This window comes from Neovison vison, chromosome 3, assembly GCF_020171115.1.
Source record: "Neovison vison isolate M4711 chromosome 3, ASM_NN_V1, whole genome shotgun sequence".
Lineage (NCBI taxonomy): Eukaryota > Metazoa > Chordata > Mammalia > Carnivora > Mustelidae > Neogale > Neogale vison.
This window is the reverse complement of record NC_058093.1, coordinates 218,332,140-218,348,832: the sequence shown is the minus strand read 5'-3', so window position 1 is coordinate 218,348,832 and position 16,693 is coordinate 218,332,140. Positions and strand designations below refer to the sequence as shown.

At 48.9% G+C, this 16,693-nt stretch overlaps 1 protein-coding gene across 1 annotated transcript; it reads right to left on the bottom strand.

Annotated features, from left to right (window-relative positions):
- Nucleotides 1-3,639: 3,639 nt before the first annotated feature.
- Nucleotides 3,640-15,307, bottom strand: LOC122903262 (SEC14-like protein 3). The gene is made up of 12 exons (XM_044243918.1): nt 15,163-15,307; nt 14,090-14,165; nt 13,770-13,813; nt 13,553-13,612; nt 12,108-12,296; nt 10,853-10,948; nt 10,143-10,203; nt 8,999-9,082; nt 7,242-7,348; nt 6,690-6,829; nt 6,426-6,595; nt 3,640-5,589 (listed from the first exon to the last, which is right to left on the bottom strand). Exons 1-12 carry the CDS (start codon nt 15,214-15,216, stop codon nt 5,468-5,470), a joined length of 1,203 nt encoding a protein of 400 aa, XP_044099853.1. The 5' UTR covers nt 15,217-15,307; the 3' UTR covers nt 3,640-5,467.
- Nucleotides 15,308-16,693: the final 1,386 nt, after the last annotated feature.

The following is a 16,693-nucleotide window of genomic DNA, read 5'->3' as shown; positions in this document are numbered from 1 at the left end:
GGTGTAACCTGGTATAGAGGTCTGTCTTGTTGGGCTTGGTTGCCGATGACCAGCCTTTTTTTGTGCCTGTTTGGAACATGTCTGGGTCTGAACATGTCCGCCTGGGCTGTGAGTTTGGCAAAGGACGGGTTGTCCTTCCCAGCCAGGGTGCAAGCTTCGAGAGGCTGCCACAGCCTTAGAGTCTTGTCAGTTGGAGCTGATTTTCTAGCATTTGCTCTTTGCTCAGGCTAAGTGCAATGGTCCCTGAGCTCTAGGAATGGGGTGGACATTATTTAATGTGGGCTTTCAGGGGAAAGAAGTTCCTGGAGTATAAGTCTCTCATGGCTTCCCAGGAAACTTGTTCTGGCCAGTGTCTGAGTTAATGGTCCCTCCAGATGCCGGCTGTCTGCCAGGTGCCTCTCAGAAAGCCCCAGATCTGGCCCTTGGTCCCGGCAAGATTAGACACTGTAGTTCGGCCTGGAAGTTTTTGTGCTCATCAGTGAAGTGGAAGAGAGTGAGGTGAGGGCCGCGACTCAGGCCCAGCTGTGGGTCTGGGGACTCTCTTCCTGTTACTCCGCTTCCCTCCCCAGGGCTATTCTGGGCAGAGCTGGGGGTGAGGAGTCAGCCCAGAGAGGGGTGCTAGATCCCCTGATCAGGTCTCCAGATTTAGCAGATGAAACTACAGGATTTCCAGTGAAGCTTGGGAAGGCCCATTCATCCCAGAGAGAGCTTGATAGATATGATTATGGGGGAGGGAATCTGTGCACCATGGCTTCTGTCCCTCTGGTTGCAGGAAGCCTGGGTCTACTTAGAGATTCCTTCCTTCATAAGTATCTTCCTAAGACACGGTCACCACAGGACTTACCGGTGTATGATAGACAACTATTACTGCGTGGTAGGTGTCCCAAGATGGCACTGGAATTTCCCAAGTGCATGTCTATAAAGAGCCACACTCTACACTTGACTCTTTGCTGTCTTCCTTTTAAGAGCTGTTCTCAGCATTACTTGTTTGTGTATAGAACAGAATTACCAATCCTCGGGCATATGCTAAGTTAGTGTTTTAGAAAATAGGATTCTGTGTGCCATTATAGAACTCATGTCTGTCCCTCATTCTTTTTTTTTTTTTTTTAAGATTTTATTTATTTATTTTGACAGAGAGATAGTGAGAGCAGGAACACAAGCAGGGCAAGTGGGAGAGGGAGAAGTGGGCTTCCCGCTGAGCAGGGCCTCGCACCCAGGATGCTGGCATCATGACCCAAGCTGAAGGCAGATGTTTAATGACTAAGCCACCCAGGCACCCTGCCTCCCTCTTGATATTAGCACATTTCTCTACATAGGAGAACATGTTTTTGTGTTCTCCTATGAAAGTTAACAGCTACGGGTTGCCTGGTGGCTCAGTCAGTTAAGCATCTATCTTCTGCTCAGGTCATGATCCTGGGATCCTGGGAACGAGCCCAGCATTGGACTCCCTGCTCAGCGGAGAGTCAGTCTGCTTCTCTCTTATTCTCTCTCTCCCTTTCTCTTTCTCCCTTTCCCTCTCTCTGTCAGAAAGAATAAATCTTTAAAAAAAAAAAAGAAAGTTGGGGCACCTGGGTAGCTCAGTCGTTAAGTGTCTGCCTTCAGCTCAGGTCATGATCCTGGGGTTCCGGGATCGAGCCCCGCATCGGGCTCCTGCTCAGTGGGAAGCCTGCTTCTCCCTCTCCCACTCCCCCTGCTTGTGTTCCGTCTTTCACTGTGTCTCTCTCAGTCAAATAAATAAAATCTTTTAAAAAAAGAAAGTTAACAGCTACATAGAACCTACTGTCAGGCCAAGTTGTAACTTGGGAAACCAGGGAAACTTGAGAAACAAAGGAAACCAGGGCCCTATTGTAGTACCTGAGGATTTGTCTGTTCTTGTTCCAAACCAGAGCTACAGTGAGGAAATACTCATGGATAGGGAGAATCAGGATTTTCTTTTGCTCTAAGGGCTTGCAATGGCCTAGGGCTCAGAGGCTGGCCCAGCTTCCCACCGAGCTGGTGGGGGATACATGAATTATACCGTCGTTCTATACCGGCAGGCTGTGTCACTGACCATGGGAGCCAGTGGAGGAGGAACCTCTCAGTGGGTGTTGGTGTCCCAGATTCTTCCTTAGACCATGGTGTTTTTCCAAGATTATATATCCCTACTTGGTGAGTGTCTGGAGTTGGACAAGACCCTCTGAGCCTGCTTGGAAATCTGTATTTACATTTCCTCCTATAGGTGAGTGTTCTTTGTTTCAAGCTGTGAGACACCAGGCAAAGCCCTCCCCCATTTTGGATCTTGGAGGTTGACAGGGGGTGGGGGGCTGCATTTCCAAAGTGAAAGTGCTTGCTGCCATGATGTGCGGGCTCTGGGTCCTGAAAGCTGGGCAGCGGGAGAGGTAGAAGGCCCCACCTATAATGGGGTGCTTCATCTGTACTATAGGAATCCTTACCCTGGAAATGTAGGTGGCCTCTCCCTGGTATAGTCAAACCAGGGAGAGGAGGACCCAGAGAGGTCAAGTGATGGCCTGCTGTCACCCAGCTAATAGGGCCATGCAGGAATTGGGATTTGGGATGGGCCTCTTCCCCAGGCAGACTGTCTTCCCCCTACCTCCCTGCCTGAGCACATCTTTCTGTCTGGACCACCGGCAGCTGACAACTGATTAAGTGGGAGAGCTCTATTCGTGACTGCTGTGATTTTTGGCTCTTCCCATCCACAAAGAACCAGGTGAGAGGGATTACTGAGGAGCCCACAGCTTGTGTGGCCAATGGATGTCACTGCATCTGCCACGGGCACGGCCCCTGGGTTGGGAGGGTAGACAAAGTAGTGAGTCAGGGGCCAGGAAGAAACTGTGGCTGGGGCAGGGTAGGCTGTGGGCCATCCGGTCGCCCACAACTGCCTCTTCTGTCCCATGGTGGGTTTTCTGTTGTTATTTGGTTTGGTTTTTAAGGTTTTTATTTATTTGAGAGAGAGAGAGAGAAAGTGAGAGAGGGAGCACAAACAGGGGAAGTGGGAGAGGGAGAAGCAGTCTTCCTGCCGAGCAGGGAGCCTGATGCAGGGTTCGATCCCAGGACCCTGGGATCATAACCTGAGCCGAAGGCCACCCAGGCTCCCCTGTCCCATGAGGCATCTTCCTCTGCTTGGGACAGGACCTATGACGGGTATACTAATAACTTCTTTCCCTGCCCACTGATGTGGAAATAGAGTAGGAGCTGATTTGCCATGGCTGGCCATCAGCAGATGGAGAGGGGTACTTGGTTCAAGAACTTGTGGTTCTTGGCTTCAGCCCTGGCCAAGGCTCCTGGTAGCAAGTACCCTTCTGCTCAGAGGGAGCTCTCTGAGTGGCAGTAGAGGAGGTCGAGCAAATGACGGCATCCTGTGCTGACGGCTGCCTCAGCTTCAAGGGTGTAAAGGGTCCACCCCTCATCCTCCTTCTGAGCCTGCTGCAGTGTAGGAGGCTTTCCCGCAGGGGACAAGGGTAGTGCTGCCTTCCGCCTCCATCCTGCACCAGAGATGCTGGGCCAACCACTCCCAGGGACCCCTGGACCCACATTGCTGATGCTACCACAGTCTTCCAAGAGAATGAGCCCATCCTCCTCTTCCCTTTCTTCCCTGCTTCTACCTCCTCTCTCCCTCATTTGTAGGGTAGACAGATAAAATACAGGATGCCCCATTAAGTTTTATTTCAGATAAACAATAAATTTTAAGTACATTCCACATATTGCCTCTTCCCCCCATAAATCTGACAACCCTCTCCTCCCTCCCTCACTTTCCCCACTTCTGAGAGCCTTATTCTGGCAAATTGCTACAGTAGTGTGAATCTGGTGCAAGTGAGCAGGTGGGGGAGGGTGGCCCTAACTTCAAGACTATTTCTCCCACCCATAGGCCAAAGGAAACCAGGCCAGTGCCTTCTGAGATCTCAGGTTCCCATCTATAAAATGGAGATAAAATCTTGTGCCCATAAGTGCAGATGGAAAGTGCTAGGCATTGCTGAACACTTGCTTGATTGGTTGTCTTGAGTGGAAGACAGGCCTTCCACTGTGGCTCACTTCAGCAGCCTTGGTCCTGGGCAGCTCATTCCCAAGGACCAGTCAGCCTTTGGTTTCCACCTACCCACCTTCTCTGTGTAATTCGGAACCTCCTGGCGAGAGGTCCTAGGGCTCAAGCCAGTGTCTCTGTGTCTCTGGCTTGGATGGAGCAGGAATGTTCTGGAGATGTGACTTCTCCCTCAGTCACCCAGGGCCATGGAGGGTGTCAGGAGGTCATGCTTCTCAGAGGCCATGTGAACAGTGGACAGGGTGCATGGCTTAGAGGCAAAGGCCTAGTCCATTTTGCTGTGAATCTCCTTGGACTAACAATATACAATTGAGCACTGGGGAGCTCTATTACCCCAGCTGCCCAATGGACATAACACATACTTTGTCCACAAACTGGGATTGGAAAGGATGACACCCAGGACACTTCTAGTGGAAGATCTAGGACAAATAAGTCATTCTTTGTTTCCTTTGTGAAAGTAGGGTCTGAGGAAGTGGAATTATAGACAGTTAAAAACAATGTCTTTGGAGTAAAGAAAAAACAAACCCTAGGGCTTGAATCTGCCACTTAAGAACTATATGTTAGAGGTGACTTTACCTCTCTGAGCCTTCCTTTTCTTATCCATAAGATGGTCATGAGAAGTGGCCCCCGGGGGAGGTTTGAGAGTGAAATGAGCAACACCCATAAAGCACTTGGCACCATGTGTGGTGTGCAAGAAAGCACTCATCAGATGATAGCCTAGACTTTTAAATTGTTATCAACAGGCAGCAGCCAGAGCCAGATAGGACCTCTTTGGCTTTCAGTAAAGTTTCTTTAATTGCTTAAAATATAAGGTGTGAGTTCCAAGGGAAGTGGGTACAGGTGGGAGTGATGGGTTGGGAAAGCTATGTGGCGGGAGTCAGACAAAGTCTTATGGAGGCCTGTCCTACCTACCCGAGGGGGCAGGTACTCCCAGAAACGAGGGTGGGCTTGGCCTCTGTCCGTGGTGCTGAAATGTACACCCGTGAATTACCCTGCTCACTACCCTCATTCAAGTTCACAAGTATATATTGAGCATCTACTGTATAAGGAGTAGAAGTAAAAAAGAATTTAGATGTATTTGTAACCCAAATGGCTCATAGCTCATAGCGTAGAAATTTGAACACACACAAATGCCTTAGGAGAAGTGAGGACAAAAGGTAAGGATTCGTTTTGTGATTTCTTGGGTTTCAGTGATGTCACCTCTTGCTTTCACCTTTCTTCCTTCTCTTATGCAATCTTGGCATCCTTCAAAAACTATGCCTTTCCTGATCTGACCACAGCACATAAGTCTTCCTCAAGGCAGCTCTTTCTTTACTGACTAATCTCACAGAGTCAAGAAGACTAGTGATCAGTTTCTGAGGGAAGGAAGGGTGGTAGGATATAGATAGAAAAAGGAGAGGGTCTGGGGTCTCAGAGAAGTGAGGAAGCTGCCTAGACAGGGGTGAGTTCTTTGTCATACTTCTGCATGCCTTCGTCTGGGAGCAGCACTTCCACCGTAAAGCTGACCTTCTTGGCATGGACAAAGCTATAGGTGTTGTCAAAGCGCAGGACATCTGGGGGGACAGATGGACAGATGTATAGTTAGGCCTGGCTTCACATTCCCCATGTCTCTACCCCAGCTACAGGAGGGAGGACAGGCTCTGTTTCTACCGGCTATGTTAACTAAGCTGGGCCAAGTTCCCACCACTCCTTTTCCCTTTCCCATGGGAACTGTCACTCTTAAGCCATGTCTGTAAACAGACACTGACCTCCTCTTGGCGCATGCCCAGCCTGACTTCAGTTGCATGAGTTGGCAATGAGAACAATGGCCACTGCGTCCCATTATCTCCACACCTGGACACTTGCATGATAGGGGTTGGTGGGGGTGGGAGGGCAGCTGGGAATGTCAAAGACCTCCCAGCCCACTTGGATAAAGTGAGACCAGTGTATACCTTCTACTTCCTCACAATCACCCAAGAGGCAGAGGTTGTAACCTCTGCTTCACAGAAGAGCAAACCAAGGGTCCAGATTGGTAAGCTTTGCCTGGGGTTATGCAGCTACCATGAGACTGAGGTGGGACCCTGACATCACACTCAGCTGTGTGGCTCTGAATAAGTTGACTTACTTCTCAGAACCCCAGTTTCTGCCTGGGAAATGCCTTATTGTCCTTTGTCTGTGTCCTGTGGCCCAAGTACTCTCAGCCTTTTCAAGGCATGTGTGTCACTAGCTTTTGGTGTGTAGTAAATGCCCGAGAGTGTAGTCTGAATGATCAACTGTGTGAATGAATTACACTAACCTAGGCTGTATGTTCCTGGGGTAGCAGAGTCATTGCCCCTCTGTTTCCTCCTCTAAACCATGGGACAGGTGGCTCCAGCCTTCCAGAGCTGAGGCCCAGCCAGGGTAGACTTACAGACACCGGCTTCTGCACAGGTGAGGCTCCCATCCTCAGGCACCATGTGGGCATTGTAACGCTGGCTGGGGAGTACTTCTGTCATTTCCCCGGCTCGCTGCCGCTCCCCCATCTTGGTCTTCAGGAAAACCCCAAAACCAATGTCTGCACCATCAGAGGAGAACTGCCACCTGGGTGGGCGGGAGGGGGATAAGTCCTACTCATTCTTGTGGGACCCTGAGGGTGTAAGATCAGCCAGAAATGGGTTGGTGTTCAGGCCCTTACCTGAGGACACAGCCTGGGAACAGAATTTCATATTCCACCTGGTGTGAAGAGCCACGATTGATTTGCACTGAGTGCTCATACTGAGTCTTCACTTGGTCCCGCACGTACATGGACTTGGGGATCTCCCCACCATAGTTGATCTGCAGACACAGGACAGAATGGGATTGCTTCACTCTTTTGACCATGGCATTGCTTGTGCTGTTGAATTCATGCTGTTTCTCCTGCCTGAGATGCTTTCACCATCTTCTGGAAGTATGTTGCTCACCCTGTCCTCTCCCACTGCCACCTTCCCACCACCTGCCACCTGGCTTCCCTGACCCTCCTCTGGAAACCTCCCCTTCCAGTTCATCCCTCAGAGTCACATTTTCCTCATTTCTTGTTTGCCTGCACAGCTGCTGAGAGCCCGGTGATAGGGAGGCTGGGACTGTCTAGCTCAGTACCTGTCTCACAGGGGTCTCTCCATGTCTGTGGAGAATTTGTGGAATGAATGAGTGGGTGAGAAAGGAACTCAGCTCTACTTCTCTCCCCTCTCCTGTCTGGGGTTCTTTGTACCTTAGTTAAACACTTGGGGTTCCCATCTGGGTCAGTCAGAGTCCCTCCAAATTGAGCAGGCAGTTCCTCGGGACTGATGAGTTTCAGCAAACCTTCCTTCCAGTTGCCTGTGGGCAGAGGGGTTAAAGTGTGGAGGGGACTTGTCAGCCCTCTCTCAGGCCTTGGGCTGTAGGAAGTGTCATCCAGCATTGTATTGCTATGGAAAAATGTTTCCTGAGCTGACGGGTTTGCACATTTTTGAGGGTCTTCCAGTCCTGAGTAGTGAAGATAAGAATCATCTAATTGTCTCAAGGAGACTTTAAAGCCTTTGAAGTAAAAAACCGTGTTGGCGGCCATACAGCATATAGATGGCATACTCAAGACAGACCTCTTGGTGGGAAATGGATAGCCCTGGGCCTTTGAATAGACCTTCCCTTTCTGTGCTGCTTAATCACTAAAGCCATAATGCTCAATACTGTTCTTCATGCCCTGTGCAAAACTCTAAGCATTCTGGGTCTTATGACAATCCAGGCTATCTCCCCTACCCACCACCAACCCCACTGTGGCCATGGGATATTCCTTGCCTCCAGTGGGATAAAAGCAAAGACCGTAATGCTTGGCACATGAGGGCCAAACACACAGGGCCCTGTGTGCCACCAGTAGGACAGAGCCCCAGACTTGTACCTGGAGTATGGCATTACCCACACTGCTACAGGATTTGGGGGGGGCCACCTTGTGATCCACTTAGCTCCCTATCCCTGTGGAACTGGGCAGAGACAGAGACTCAAGTATCAGGAAGAGAAAGAAAGCAAGGATTTGTAAGACTCTACCTTCCCAGATTCTTAGATCTCCTGATTTGATGATCTGACCATTCTACTTGCAAGAGGTTGCTCCAAGTTCAAGTTCATTGGCTTGAGTTTAAGAACTATATCTCTTCTTTCTTTCTCTTTCCTTGTCATTTTTATTTTTTTAAAGATTTTATTTATTTATTTGACAGGCAGAGCAGTAGGCAGAGATAGAGGGGGAAGCAGGCTCCCCACTGAGCAGAGAGCCCGATGTGGGGCTCGATCCCAGGACCCTGAGATCATGACCTGAGCTGAAGGCAAAGTCTTAACCCACAGAGCCACCAGATGCCCCTCCTTATCATTTTTAAAAATAATGATATTTTTCTACTTATAAAAGTAATACATGTTATTATAAAACTTTAGAAAACAGAAAAAAATACAAAAAGTAAAAAAAAAATGCTTGATTTCTTGCCATCCACAAATCAACATTTTGTTTCATTTTCTTCCAGTAATTTATTTTTGTTTTTACAAGGAAGATGATACTATCCACTCCACTTTATAATCTGCTTTTAAAAACTTAATAACATTTCCCTTGGTATCAATTCATCTTTTATGGTTTTCTAGTAATTCATCAAATAGATGCATTATTATTCACTTATCCAGTCCCTTCTTGTTGACACTTCTTTCCCTGAATCACATCTCCTTTTCCTCTTCCTGATCTTCTTCCTTATCCTACTCAGCCCACATTGCCTTTAGAAGCACTGAGGTGATAAGGATTGAAAGGAAAATGAGGCCTATAGCCCAGAGGCTGCCTATCAACCAAACTGAAACTAATAAGGAGAAGGTGTGAGGCCTCAGTCACCAAGGACATGGAATGTTCCAGAGATAACTGGGTAGACTCTATAGTGTAAAATATATTTCGCTTTACTTTTGAGAAGGAATGTCTGACTCCAGGAGGCACAGTGCTCAGGGAATAGAGCTAGAATTACTTACTTCCCAATACTATAATTTTTCTGCGTGTGTCTTCACTCAGGAAGGGCTTCATGAGGTTGTAGCCCACAGGGAACAGTTTGGTAGCTGGAGAGATACAAAGATAATGGAGAAAAAAATTGTGACACTCTCTCTGTAATAGTCATAGCCAATAATATGGAGGATTCATGAATTGGAAAATGTCCTGCACTTGCCAAACCGTCCCCACAATTGGTCAGCCAGACAACAGGCAGCCAACTAACCAGCCACCCAGTCAATCATGCAATCAACCAAGCAAGAAAATGGCCCATCAATTTGCCTTCTAATCAGGCCACCAATTAGACTACCAACTAGTCAGCCAATCTACCAAATAGTCATAACAACAAACTAACAAATCAGCCAACCAGAAAACCCATCAGCCTATTAAGCAACCAACTAAAAAACACAGCTACTTGCCTTCTGCAGCCAACCAACCATCCAAGTTTCAGCTAAATGACAAATTGGCCAGTTGACTAACCAATCTGCCAACTTGCTAATCACCTACCCAACTAACCCAAATGCTAGCTGGTCCCTCAGTCAACTAAGCCAACAACTATCCAACTATCCAACAACTATCCAACTATCCAATCAACCAATCATTAACTGACCAACTAACTCTCCAACCACCCACCAGTCATTCATCTAGACAGCCAACCAACTGGCCAATAAACTAGACAACCAACTAAACAAATAATCAACCAACCAACCAATTAACCAGCCAACCATCAAATATCCATTTGGGCAGAACAACTGAGGGAAAAAACCAGGATGAACACACACAAGACAACTAGAGACCTCTAGAAGACAGCAGATAGGAAAGGCCAGACTTGGCTGCTCCAGCTTTCAGTGTCACAGGCAGTTTGGCAATGGAGAGATCAACATGGGTGGGAGAAATGAGAGAGGATTCCTAGAAGAGCTAGTATTGGAACTGCCTCTTCTTGCAGTAAGGCCAACCGCAGAAATTACTATTTATGGAACACTAACTTTATTCCAGGTGTTCTAAGTGACTTGCATGCAGCCAAGCAACCAACCTGCCTCACTACTACCCAGGGAAGAAGGCACTTTTATTGTTTCTAGGGTACAAATGAGGAAACTGAGGCACAAAAAAGTGAAGTCACTTGTCACACACCTTTCACAATGAGCATGAACTTCAGGGTCTCCGGGTAATTCTCTTCAAGGAGGCCAAAGAACTGTGGAACCAAGAAAGACCCCATCAGAGCCCACACCTCATCTTCTCCTACCCCCATTGCCTTTGCAATCTCCCTTCTGGAGTGTCCAAAGGACTAAGGAGGGTTTCCTTTATTTCCATCACCTCCACTGGCCTCCGGAGGAGAGTTTCTCACTTCAGACTTTAACAACCACACTCTAATAGTAATCATTTTCAGAGTAAATCTTATAGTAATAGTAGTATAGCAATAATAATAACTATTGTTCATTAAATCTTCACAATTTTCCAAGCACTGTGTACACATTTTATATATCAACCCACTGGAATATCCCTACATCCCTTTGAAATGCAGAATACCGGTATTTGCATTTTGTAGGCAAGGAAACTGAAGCATGGAGGCATGAAGTGACTTGCTAGAGTCACAGAGCTTGGGATGACAGAACTGGGAAGATTTGGCAGAGGGTGGCCTCTAGGGTCTCAGTACAGTGTTGACTCTGAGGCCTGTCTTTTGGAAAACACATTAAGGCCCTTTAGGTCCTGCGTTGCAGTGCCAGAGCCCAGAAAGTCCACCACTTTTTATCAAATCCTGGCTCTGAGTGAGCAACAAGGTCACAGCAGACCAAGCTCATCATTAAGGAAAGTAGGAGTCACCCATGGGGCCTTCTCCTCACCTCTTGGTACACTTCCACCAGAGGTTTCCAGAAGTGCTTCAGTCCCAGGCCCTCACAGTCAAATATCATCACAATGGTCTCAATCTTCTTTCCCAGCTGCAAGAATAAAAGCGAAGACTAGTTCCAAGGTTCAGGGTGCAGGCTCAGAACTTGGGACCTGGTGACCCTAGCATTTGACCCCTCAGTGATTCTACCAGCCCCCTACTCTGTCCTTAGAGGAACAAATGGACAAAACTGAATGCATTTACCCACACATCCACCTACCCATCCATCCATCTATCTAACTATCCATCCATCCATCATGCATTATCCATTTATCATCTGTCCATCCATCCGTTTGTCCATCCATCCATTAATTGACCCACCCATCCATCCATTCATACTACAATTCAATCATCCAATCATCCCTCAGTTAGTCCAATTGATATTTATTTTTTAAAAGATTTTATTTATTTGAAAGAGAGAGAGAGAGATCACAAGTAGGCAGAGAGGCAGAAAGAGGGGGGGGGGAAGCAGGCTCTCCACTGAGCAGAGAGCCCAACACAGGGCTCAATCCCAGGATCCTGAGATCATGACCTGAGCCGAAGGCAGAGGCTCAACCCACTGAGCCACCCAGGCACCCTCTTAATTGATATTTATTAAACACCTGTTTTGTGTCAGACATGGAGAGTATAACCTATAATATTGTGCTCAAAGGCTTCACATTCTGCTTGGAGAGACTGACAAGCAACTAGGTCGCTATAAGTCCCGAGGTAAGTGCTGCAAGTAAACAGCACAGGAGCTGTGGGGACACATGTTAACCCAGATAGGGACCTCAGAGAAGGTGACATCTAAGTTTGGGACCTGAACGATAGAAGGGAGAGAGCCAAGGGAAGTGTGGGAGGTAGCGATGCACTGGGGGATAGAGTTATCTGAACAGAAGGGACAGCAGACTCAAAAGGAATAAAAGTAACTAGCATTGTTGAGAAATGTGCATGAGGCTCTGTGTGCTGGGCCATACATTTGCATTATCTCATTTAATCTTTGCAACCATTATTTATTATTATTGTTGTTTTGTAGGTGAGGAACAAGCTTAGAGCGGAGACATGACTCTCCAAGACCACACAGCTAAGAAGCAGCAGAGCTGCTGAGATGGTTTGACCCCAGAGTCCTCTGACTGTGACAGCAGAGAGCACAGTGTGTGTGATCTTGGGTCTCTGTCCCCTGGCAGCCTCACCTGCACCCAGCTGCCCACCTCACTCAGCTTGGGCCTTACCCGCTCTGTCTGCAGGTCACACTCATGCAGAATGCGCTCGCAGTCCCTCATCTTGGTCTTAAGCAGGTCTTGCTTGGTGACTGAGAAGAGGAGGCCCTTTGGGTCAAGCGGCCCAATGATGTCGTACCACACCGGGCAGCCATCCCGGTCATAGCCACACAGGCCACCAGGCATGTACTTCTGGATCACCTGGGCATGGAAAGATACACAGAACTTGGCATTATGCACTTCTCCAGAGACCCCCATACTTGGCTGGCCTGGATGACCCAAGCCTGCACACAGCGTGCTATAAGCACTGCCCCTTCCCTGAAGAATGGCACTATTGTCCAGGTGAGAAAACTAAGGGACCCTGGGGGGAATACCTTGTTTGTAGAGAGTACATGGCAAAGCCAGGCATCAACTGGGTCTGGCTGAAGGCCTCTTGGCTCCTTAATTCTGTCCCCCAACATCTCCCACGTCCCTTTCCATTAACTTTTCTTTTTTTTTTTTTTTAAAGATTTTATTTATTTATTTGACAGAGAGAAATCACAAGTAGATGGAGAGGCAGGCAGAGAGAGAGAGATGGAAGCAGGCTCCCTGCTGAGCAGAGAGCCCGATGCGGGACTCGATCCCAGGACCCTGAGATCATGACCTGAGCCGAAGGCAGCGGCTCAACCCACTGAGCCACCCAGGCGCCCCACCATTAACTTTTCTTAATGGAAAAGTTGAGCTTAGTGATGGAAAACATGGATTCTGAAGGTCAATATATTTGGTCCAAATAGAGACACCACTGCATCCTTGCTGTGCATCCTTGAAAAAGTGACAGTCCCTTCCTGAGTCCCATTCCACTTCTCTTCTGTAAAATGGTTTGGTTAATCCCTCCCTTAGGGAAAGTCCCCAAGATCATATTGGTAAAGCACAGTGCCTGGCCCAGAACTCACACTCTACAAATGAAACTATGGCCATTGCTTTACTAAGAGTTCCAGTGGTAGGACTGTTCTCTCCAGCAACTTGGTGGGCTAAATTTCTTTCCCGTACAGACAGGATGCTTTGATCAAGGCCCTAGGGGTGAGGGCTCAGAGGCACAAGCTATCTGTGGTGGTGAAGAGCCAGTATCATGTGAATTCAAATCCCAGCTCGACTTTGAGGCTGTGGGACTTTGGGTAGCATGCTTAACCTTTGCTGGGCCTCAGTCTCCGCATCTGTAAAACAGGGACAGTTGTATCCACTTCACTGAGTTGTGATGACTAAGTAAATTCATGCAGTTAAAGTTTTAACTCAGGCCAGGACCTCATAAGCAACAAGGAAGGTTCATATTTATTAGAGGAGAGGGGCTTGGAGGCCTGCAGGCAGTTCCACGGGCCTCTCAGGCTTGCAGCCCTTCACCCATGTTCTCCAGTGACCCAGAGGCTGCTTGAGTGTTATGTCTGTAAAAGACTGGGGTGTTGGGGGAGGGGTTGGCTCACCTCTGGGGGCTGCCAATCAAGGATGTGGTCAATGTCCATGGACTTCCGGAACTCCATATACTGAAAGGGAGAGGAGAGGTAAGGCCCCGCTGGGCTCCCAGCACCTTCAGTGAGGGGGTGGAGATGGGAGCTGGAGGTGTGGATTGCGCCCCACAAAACACTCCCCAGATCTCCATCAACCCAGATCCCCTATCAAACATGGTTAGACAGGTCTCACCTTGCGGAGCATGGCCTCTGATTTCTGCAGGTCGAAATTCCGAGCTGTGTGAAGATGGAAGGAAGGTGTGAGGCAGGAGAGAGGCTGCCTTGTAGTCACTTTGTCCTGGTCCTGGACTGTGAGGAGCTATGCATGGCACTAGGGGCCCGGGTAGGACCTTCCTTCCTTCCTCCCGAGTAGGGCCCTCCCCTCTCCTGGATCTGAGCATGTGAAGCAAGACAGTGTGATTGGATCCTGAGAGCCTTGAGTTGTCCTGCAGCGGTTAGGACCAGGCCCCTCTCACTGCCCCTCACCCTGGTCTCCCCCACCTCTGCCCTCACCTCGGAGCCAGCGCAGAAGGAAATAGTCATCAGGATTGGGCAGGGCGGGCAACACGTCCTGCACATTTTCTCGGAACTGGGAAGGGAGATGCTGGTTAAAGCGGCTTTTGCACTGAACCTTGGCCCCCAGACTCAATAATTGTTTTCATCATCACTTCTCTTTCACATGCAGTCTGGCCCATGACGATGGAAGGATGGGTGCACAGATGGATAGGATGAGAGACAGGTATATGGGTAGACGGGCAGATGAATGGAAGGAAGGCTAGATCCTGAGTAAATGGATAGAAAGAAGGATGGATGGATGAAGTCTTGGATGGTTGAGTGGGTGGGTGGATGGAAAAAGAATGAAGGAGAAATCAGCGGATGGAAGGAGGGAGAGATGGGGGAATAGAGGAAAGAGAGATTGGTGGGTGAAGAGACAGGAGGAGGGATGGATGGATGGTTGAGGGGGTGGGGTGGGAGGTTAGAAGAAAAAAGGATAAATGACTGACTGTGTGGGTGGGTGGGTAAGGGGATTGGAGTATGAGTGCATTCATAGTTCTTTCCGTGTATTAGCCTGCCAAGGCTTCTGCCTTTTTTCATCCCATCTTCTACAAAAGCGTGGTTAGTGATTGCATGTTCTCCTCCCCATAGGCTGTGGGGCTGACCACTCACCCTGCTCTGTCCCGCTCACCCTTACAGACAGGTTATCTTTCAGGGTCCTCGGGAAGGAGGGGAAACAGAATTAGAGGGCAAACCATTAGCATCCTCGGGTTCCACCGAAGGGGCCTGGGAGGAATGGCTGAGGTGGGATCAGCTGTCGGTAAAGCTCTCTGATACTGTCTCCCACAAAAGAAGTCAAGTTTGATCTGGCACACACACTATTACTGCTTGGATGTGGTACTTTTCCCTCAACCCCTGCCCTGGACAGAGCTGATATCACTGGCTGCTGTGGAACATGACCCTGGGTAAGGTGACGGTAAAGAGAAAATGTCAAAAACACATTAAGCCAACAGAGTGGGGCAGGGTTCCGTCCCCCCCTCCCCCCTCTCCTCTGCCCTTTTCTTCTGGGGCTCAAGGAAAGGGGCTCTCACCTTGGCCAGGGTCTCTGCCTGCTTGGGGCTCAGGTCTCCGACTCGGCCACTCATGGTGTCTGGGTGAGGCTGGAGGAGTGGGGGCTACTCCAGGCAGAAACCGAGCCTCATCTGTGGCCCTACCCAGCTGGGGCCTTTTGCCCCCACTTCTGGGTGTGGCTCCAGGCACCTCCTCCTTGGCCAACTGTTGGATTGCATATTACATAACTGGGATTAAGTGAGGTCCCGTGCTTGGCTCTGGGACAGGTCTGGGGGGGGCAGGTGGGCACAGGAGAGCATGCCAGAGGGTTTTGGAGCCCAGGCTGAGTGCCTTTCAAATCCCCACCCATGCTCCCAGGCCTCCAGAGAAAAGGGGGGATTTCAGGAGGAATGAAGACTGCCCCCTGCAGGCACCTTTCTCTCTCATCATCAATCTCCCATCTCCTTAATGAAGAGACCCCATACCTAGCGTTCTGCAAAAGGCACCCCCTAAATCCAGCTCTGACTGGTAAGACTTGGGGACTTGTTTAAGCTAGCAGAGATCGTTTAATTTGTGGGGGTGGGAAACTCACAGCCTTTTGCACCAAGTGTCCATGTTCAAGAAGAGACAGGCTGCGTCCTTGCTGAAGGTCTATTTTTTTCTACTGGGCTGACACTACTTTTCCTGGTGTCTTTCAAGTCCTATCATGTGATGCTGACCCTGCACCTTCAATATGGGGAAGGGCTGAGCACCCCCACCTTGTTGCCTGCTTTCTCATCGCTGGGATCATGAGGACATGAGGGTCTTTGTTTGGGATCCCACATTCCCTGGGCCCTAAGGAAGAGGTGGGGCATAAGCACAGTCTTGGGGGGTAGTGAGGGTGTTTCTTGGTTTTTTGGATTTTTTTAATGTTACTTGGGTTTTTAAACACCTGATCAGTGAGGGGTGTCCACCAAGTATGCAAGGTGATGAAGGAAGCCCAGAAGATTTCCCTGTCCTTTGATTTCTGTCATGCTGCCTGATATCCCACCATTAGACCTGCCTAAAAGGCCTGGCCTGGCTCCCCATGCCCCTATGAGTCCTCCCTTTCAAGAGGACATCTCTGAGAGTCACTTGCCTCATTTATGCAATGGGACTACCAGTGCTTGCCCTGTCCTTGTGCAGTTGGAGAGAAGATCTAAGGAGACATATGGACTGTCAAGGGTCATCACATCTAAGGGATTATTCTTGTCCAGCTGTCAGAAACTCCAATAGAGCAAAGGCCACATTGTCAACGACTATCTAAGAGAAGGAACCAGGGCCACATCTGCTTGAGAGCACACCACGCCTGTGTGGCCATATCTTCACGACTTGATGGGGTCTGTGGGGACTGAAACAACCCCTGGACTAGCTCAGGGCACTCTGCCCAGGGCTCTCCCAGGTTCCCTGTCTGTGGGCATCCTATGTCCCCATCCCTGGGCTATCTTGGGACTTCTTTTTTTCTTATTTTTTTTTTTTAGATTTTATTTATTTATTTGAGAGAGAGAGAGAGAGAGAAGAGCATGGGAAGGGAGAAGGTCAGAGGGAGAAGCA

Coding starts and splice junctions, on each gene's coding strand:
- LOC122903262 (XM_044243918.1), bottom strand. CDS start 15,216: ATGAGTGGCCGAGTCGGAGACCTGAGCCCCAAGCAGGCAGAGACCCTG. Junction 10,949..12,107: donor GTGACCTGCAGACAGAGCGG/GTAAGGCCCAAG, acceptor TTATTCTTGCAG/CTGGGAAAGAAGATTGAGAC. Junction 9,083..10,142: donor GTTCATGCTCATTGTGAAAG/GTGTGTGACAAG, acceptor GTATCTCTCCAG/CTACCAAACTGTTCCCTGTG.